This window comes from Sorex araneus, chromosome 1, assembly GCF_027595985.1.
Source record: "Sorex araneus isolate mSorAra2 chromosome 1, mSorAra2.pri, whole genome shotgun sequence".
Classification (NCBI taxonomy): domain Eukaryota; kingdom Metazoa; phylum Chordata; class Mammalia; order Eulipotyphla; family Soricidae; genus Sorex; species Sorex araneus.
The window spans coordinates 360,760,722-360,767,760 of record NC_073302.1 but is presented as its reverse complement, the minus strand read 5'-3'; the positions used below and the strand labels follow the sequence as shown (position 1 = coordinate 360,767,760).

The 7,039-nt window shown below is 58.6% G+C and overlaps 1 protein-coding gene across 1 annotated transcript in view; it reads left to right on the top strand.

Moving 5' to 3' along the window:
- The first annotated feature begins 1,739 nt into the window (after positions 1-1,739).
- Positions 1,740-7,039, top strand: part of GHRHR (growth hormone releasing hormone receptor) — a 12,281-nt gene continuing 6,981 nt past the window's right edge. Inside the window, exons 1-4 of the mRNA XM_055128618.1 lie at positions 1,740-1,796; positions 4,124-4,226; positions 4,306-4,413; positions 4,858-4,955. Of these exons, the coding sequence (XP_054984593.1) occupies positions 1,740-1,796; positions 4,124-4,226; positions 4,306-4,413; positions 4,858-4,955 (366 nt within the window). The remainder of the gene's footprint in view (positions 1,797-4,123; positions 4,227-4,305; positions 4,414-4,857; positions 4,956-7,039) is intronic.

Here is a 7,039-nt window from a genome sequence, read left to right as displayed (position 1 = left end):
TAGGTTTGCTTGGGAGTGGGCACACCCTTTGATGTTCAGAGATCACTCCTGGCAGAGCCCTGGGGACCACAGGGGATGCTAGGGATCGAACTGGGGTCAGCCAAATACAAGGCAGTTAAGTCTTCTGTTCAAAATATTTTGCCTTCGGCTCTTTGTTGACATCGAATACAAGTGGGAAACAAATCCCGCCTGTGAAAGCCGATGCCGAGAGGCAGCCGTGCTCTGTGGCTGCATCTTTCATGATTCAGCATGTAAACATGTGTGGGGCCCCCAGGCCGCAGGGAACATCCAGGACACGCTAGCCCCGCCCTGGCCTTCCTGGACATGCCCATTAGCTCAGCGTCCCGGGAGCCCACTGGGACAGCTATGGAAGGTTCTGGCCCCTGCCGTGAGAACTCATCTCCCCTGCACTCCCCTCCTCCACCCTCCCAACTCGACCCTGAGAGCCCGGAGGTCAGAGCTGATACTCGCTGCATTGGGCTGGGGTCCTGGGCAGAGCATAAAGGTGGGTGCAGGGGCCGGAGCAATAGCACAGCGGGTAGGGTGTTTGCCTTGCACGAGGCCGACCCGGATTCAATCCCCAGCATCCCATATGGTCCCCTGAGCACCGCCAGGAGTAATTCCTGAGTGCAGAGCCAGGAGTAACCCCTGAGCATTCACCAGATGTCACCCAAAAAGAAAGAAAGGAAGAAAGAAAGAAAGAAAGAAAGAAAGAAAGAAAGAAAGAAAGAAAGAAAGAAAGAAAGAAAGAAAGAAAGAAAGAAAGAAAGAAAGAAAGAAAGGAAGGTGGGTGCAGCCCCCACTCCCTGGTAGCCTGCCCTGAGCTCAGCTTCCTTTAGCAAGCGCACTCCCACCCCACCCTGGGGCTCACCTCCCCAGCCCCCCACCACCCTGCAGGCAGGTCGCCACTTCCTCCTGCCCATATTCCCACTGGTGGGGAGTGGGGGTCCTGCAGAGGGCTTCCTACCACGGCTGTAGAGAAGATGGTATAGAATACAGCCCCGTGGGGACAGGAGTGTCCCCTGGCTGTGACCTTGCACCCTTCTATGAGACAGTCAGATGGGCAGGGCGTGCGTGAGGAGGTTCACTAACAAAGGGGGTGTGCATATGCCTGTCTGTGTGTGTTTGTGTGTGTGCACTGGTTGGTTTGTCTGTCTGGGTCTTTGGGCTGTTTGTTTATTTATTTATTTATTTATTTATTTATTTATTTATTTTGCTTTTTGGGTCTCACCCGGCGATCCACAGGGGTTACTCCTGGCTTTGCACTCAGGAGTTACTCCTGGCGGTGCTCAGGGGACCATATGGGATGCTGGGGATCAAACCCAGGTCAGCCGCGTGCAAGGCAAACGCCCTACCTGCTGTGCTATCTCTCCAGCCCTGTTTGTTTATTTTTGATTTATTTTTGATCATTGGCTCTGCACTCAGGAATTACTCCGGTCAGTGCTCAGGGAACCATATGGGAATTGAACCCTGGTCCACCATGTACAAGGCAAGTGCCCTACCTGCTGTCTATTGCTCTGGCTCCTATGTGCATGCACTTATGTGCACGTGTGCGTGTGTGTGCCTGTGTGCGCGCGTGTCTGCTGGGGCGGCCTTGTCCAGAGGTCTGAATATTCAGAGGCCTGTGCCCTCAGCCACTTCCTGCCTATGCAAACAGCCACCTGAGCAGGGCCTCCGCGTCAGCGGCAGGGACAGCAGCGGGCCTGGGAGACAGGGCCGCCAACAGCCCGCGAGGCACCATGGACGGCAGGGCGTGGGGTGCCCGGGCCCTCTGCTTGCTGAGCTCGTTTGCAGTGGTGAGTAGCCCGTTCGGGCCCCGCGCTCGGCTCCAGGTCTGAGGGTCGGGCTGTATGGGGTACAGTTGGGGCCTTGGGGGGACATGGTGCTCAGCAGGGCAGGCGTGGGGCTGGCATCCCCGGGGTCCCCCCGCCCTCCTGACACCCCTTACCAGCTCATCTCTGCTGCTCTGACTCTTCAAACCTCTGGGCTCAGCTGAGCAGCCTCAGCGGCCTCCCTGGGGCCAGACTGTAGCCTTAGGGGCCCCTCAGAGCCCTGGAGGCAGAGCCAGACCCCCCAGGCCCACTCTCCCACTCTGCGCACACCCCGGCCCTGGTTCCCATGCACCCCTCCCCATACCGTGGCTTTGTCTCCTGGGCCTGGGCAGCGGGGGAGGGTGGGAGCACTGCTTCGGAGTCACAGGGCGCAGTCAGGCCCCCGGGAGAGGTCTGCTTCTCCCGGCCCTGTCGGCTCTCCCGCCTGCTCCAGGGGCGCTGTCAGAACACCGCCAGAGGCTTTCCTTGGTCTCCAGCTCCCAGAGGACATTCCCCATCGTCACGGGGCCACGCCAGCGTCTGGGCAACTCTCAAAACTCTAATGCCATGTGCTGCTGTGCTGCAGCAGGACGGAATCCCTCTGTTTTCTCGTCGCTTGCCTTTCATGCTCCATCCATCCATCCATGACTAGCTGCGTGCATACTCCCTGCTAGGCACGCATTCATTCATTCAGACACGCACCCACATTCCTTTCTTTGCCTCCTTGATCACTTCTATCATCTGATCTTTCAGCTCTTTGTCTAGCCTCAGTCCACATATCCTCCAAGCACCCTGAAAGCAGATCTTAGCATCAACGCGCCCCTGAGTGTTGGTTTGTATGTCCCCTACCACAGCTGTAGGAAATGGGCGTAAGTTAGTACTAAGATGACCCGGATTCCGCCTGACTGTTCTGGGTGTCCTCAGTCCAAAACGGCTTTCAGGCAGTGAAAATCAGGGCCATGTTTCTTTTGGAGCCTGGAGGGGAGAATCAGGGTTTGCTTCTCTGTCTCTGGTGGCCACCGGCTCCCTTACCTCAGGAGCCCTTTCTCCATCTCTCACACACGCAGACACAACCTACACCCCCCCATACACACACTTACCCCCCCCACACACACAGACAGACATTCACGTATATGCTCTCACACAGGAACATACAAACACAGTCTCACACACAGAGAGACAGACACTCACGCATGCACTCACAGACACAGAAAGATGCAGACATACAGAACAGACTCACACATACACACAGAGATGCACACAGACATCAAATACACACTTACACATACACCCCCACACAGAGACATACACAGACACAGACATACACTCACGTATATGCTCACATAGAGACAGGTGCAGACATATGAACATGGTCTCACACATACACACAGACATCAGACGCACACTCAGAGACATTGAGACCCATACATCCACGCACAGACATATGGACACACACTCACAGGAACCCACAGACACATATACACACACAAATGCACACACGCACACACACATACTCATACACGCACACACAATCATACACACATACACACATATGCACACACAATCACACACATATACTCACACACATGCACACACATGCACACACATGCACATACGTGAGCACATATACACATGCTCTCACACACTCACACCCTTCTCTCATCCCACTCTTTACCTGCCCCTGACCTCTAACAAGGCCCCCACATCCATCAGAGAATCAGGGTTTCCCCATCTCAGATCTGATCACACTACAAAGTGTCCTTTGCAAGGTAAGGAGAACAGTTCACAGGGTTCAGGAGAAGGAGGTGAGGTGGGGGGACACTGTTCTGCCCTGCAGGCTGCCTTATGCAGAATCAGTTCCAGAAAGGGGAGCCCAGTGGGGTCAGAGGGCAGAGAGCCTCTCAGCGTCCTGTGTCTGCCACCTCCCTTAGATCTTCCTTTCTCTTTCACCTTTCTTTGACCCTTGAACCACACACACTTGACAGTGCTCAGGGCTTACTCCTGGCTCTGTGCTCAGGGATCACTCCTGGCAGGGCTCGGGGGGACCATATGGGTGTCAGGGATCAAACCCAGGGCGGCCGTGTACAGGCCAGCACACTGCCCACTGTATGATCTCCCCAGCCCATGCTGCCACCTTTTGAGCACTGTTCAGGGGTCTCAGGGAGGAGTAGTGAGCGCCCAAGTGTGCCTCACTGCCCCTGCCCCGACCGTGCTTGGGAGCGGGAATGAAGCCCAGGTGGTCTCTGCGTCACCCTCGGGGACAGGGAGGCGGGCACGGCCATGGGCCTGGCCCCTGCATTCCTCTCCTGCAGGTGCTGAGCCGCGGGCACCCCGAGTGCGACCTCCTGGCCCGGCTGCGCGAGGACGAGAGCGCGTGTGTGCAGGCCGCAGAGGCGACGCCCAACAGCTCTCTGGGTACGGGCTGGGGCGGGCTGGCCTCTGGGCTTGCGGGCCGGGGCCGTGGCCGGCTAGCCCGCCCTCTGCTCCTGTCCAGGCTGCCCCAGGACCTGGGACGGGCTGCTGTGCTGGCCGCCAGCGGCCTCTGGCGAGTGGGTCACTCTCCCCTGCCCGGGTTTCTTCTCTCACTTCAGCTCTGAGCCAGGTGAGGGGTGCTGGGGGGGACGGGGCAGGAACACCAGCTCCCCCTGGGTGGCGGGACCAGGCCTGTCATTGCCCTCCCCGAGGCCAGCAGAGGTGGAGCGTGAACCTCCCAGTGTCGGGGACCGTGAGTGACATGGGGGCACTGCACCGGGGCCAGCACTGAGCAAACACACCCTCGGGCTGCAGGGAGGGGCCCTCGCACAGACCCCCTCGCCCACAGTGGTTCCCCCCAACACCACCCTTAGACCCCCAAGCCGCAGCTCTGCCCCTCAGGGAAGCGACCCTGACTCAGGACTGACCCGCTCAGCCACAGTGACCCCGAGTCTTGAGGCTCCAGAGCGTGTCCCGCTGGCGGTTCCTGGAACCCAGGCCCGGGCCTCCTGCCTCCCAGTGGGGCTCTGCGGCCCCTCCTGCCTGGGCTGCAAGGACAGTGCTCGCTCCCCAGGGCTGGTGACCAGGGACTGCACCATCTCGGGCTGGTCTGGGCCTTTCCCACCTTACCTGGAGGCCTGCCCCGTCCCGCTGGAGCAGCTGGCGGAAGAGGTGAGAGGCTGGGGTTCCCGGGGGAGGGGGAGAGGCTGGGGGTCCCAGGGGAAGGGGTGCAGTGAGGTCGGGGGCATAGAGACGGGCCACTGTCCCCGGTGCAGGGGAGGAAGGGGGGTTCTGCTGGTTTGCTCAAGGCCTGACCCCGTGGGAACCAGAGGGCGGGGCAGAGGCTCTGCTCAGTGCCCGGGGCCAGGAGCTCGGGCTGGTTCTGGGGAGCAAAAGCTCTGAGCTGACCCAGAGGTTCCCACCCTTCTCGGACCATGGCCTGCAGTGCCCAGGGCATGGGTGTGCGGGCACTGAGGGATGCAAGCATAGAAGTGACAGTGGAGACCCCTCATCCAGCGCACCCCGTCTTGCAGCTGGGCAGGGCCTTTGCAAGGAGTGCCCCCCGCCAAACCCGACTCCTCTCTTCCCCCCCTTCTCTCCCTCCCTCCCTCTCCTTCCTCTCTTTCTTTCTTTCTTTCTTTCTTTCTTCTTTCTTTCTCTTCTTTCTTCTTTCTTTCCTTTCTTTCTTTTCTTTCTTTCTTTCTTTCTTTCTTTCTTTCCTTCCTTCCTTCCTTCCTTCCTTCTCTTCTTCTTTCTTTCTTTCTTTCTTTCTTCTTTCTTTCTTTCTTTCTTTCTTTTCTTTCTTTCTTTCTTTCTTTCTTTCTTTCTTTCTTTCTTTCTTTCTTTCTTCCTCTTTCTTTCTTCCTCTCTTTATTTCTTTCCTCCTTCCTCCTCCCTTCCTCCCTTCCTCTCTTCCTCCCTCTCTCCCTCCCTCCCTCCTTCCACTCTTCCTCCCTTCCTCTCGCACTCCTTCTCTCCCTCCCTCCCTCCCTCCCTCCCTCCCTCCCTCCCTCCCTCCCTCCTTCCCTCCCTCCTTCCCTTCCTTCCTTCCTTCCTTCCTTCCTTCCTTCCTTCCTTCCTTCCTTCCTTCCTCCCTTCCTTCCTCCCTTCCTCCTTCCTCTCTTCCTCCCTCCCTCCCTCCCTCCCTCCCTCCCTCCTTCCCTCCCTCCCTTCCTTCCTTCCTTCCTTCCTTCCTTCCTTCCTTCCTTCCTTCCTTCCTTCCTTCCTTCCTTCCTTCCTCCCTTCCTTCCTTCCTCCCTTCCTCCCTTCCTCTCTTCCTCCCTCTCTCCCTCCCTCCCTCCCTCCCTCCCTCCCTCCCTCCCTCCCTCCCTCCCTTCCTTCCTTCCTTCCTTCCTTCCTTCCTTCCTTCCTTCCTTCCTCCCTTCCTTCCCCAAACTGGGCAGTGCTCTGGCCTTACTCCTGGCTCTGTGATCAGGAATCTCTCCTGCCGGGGCTCAGGGGCCATATAAGGTGCCAGGGATCTAACCTGTGTGGGCCTCTTGCCTTAGCTGCTGTCCAGTCTGTCCCTGGGCCACTGCCCGTCTCTGTCCTGGGCCCTGTGAGGTGAGCAGAGCAGGGCCACTTCAGGAGAGAGCCAGCGGGAGAGGTGGGAGGGCCTCTAACCCGCAGAGGCCGGGGCTGGGCACCATCTGCACCTTCCTGCCTCTGGGGCCAGGCACCTCTGCCCGCCTGCGCTGTCCCCGGCTGTCCCCTTCACTGGGACGTCATGTTCTTCAGCGGTGAGCTAGCTGGATGTCAATAAACAAGTCCTGCTTCCTTCTCCAGCTTCTGCGTTCTCCTGGGACTGGTCGGGCTGCTGGCCCCCGCCCCACTGCAGTCTGGCCGGGCCTTTCTCCTAGCGGGAGCAGCTGCAAACAAGGGCTCCTGCTCAGAGCGCGTGTTCCCCGCCCCACTGACCCTCTCAGGGTGCAGGCTGACGTCTCTGCCAGCTGTCACACTCCTTCCCCCAGCCTGGTTGCCAGGATGGTTATTTTTAATTTCTAATTCTGGTGTCTGGGCCACACCCAGCAGTGCTCAGGGGTCACTCCTGGCTCTGTGCTCAGGGCTGACTCCCGGCTCTGTGCTCAGGGACACTCCTGGCTTTGTGCTCAGGGCTCATTCCTGGTGGTGCTCAGGAACTATGTGGGGTCCTGGAGACAGAGCCCTTGTCAGCTGTGTGCACGGCAAGTGCCCTACTTGCTGTAGGTGCTTAGTTTAGGGTGTGCCTGTGGGTGTCGCCGTGCCCGGAGGTGCTG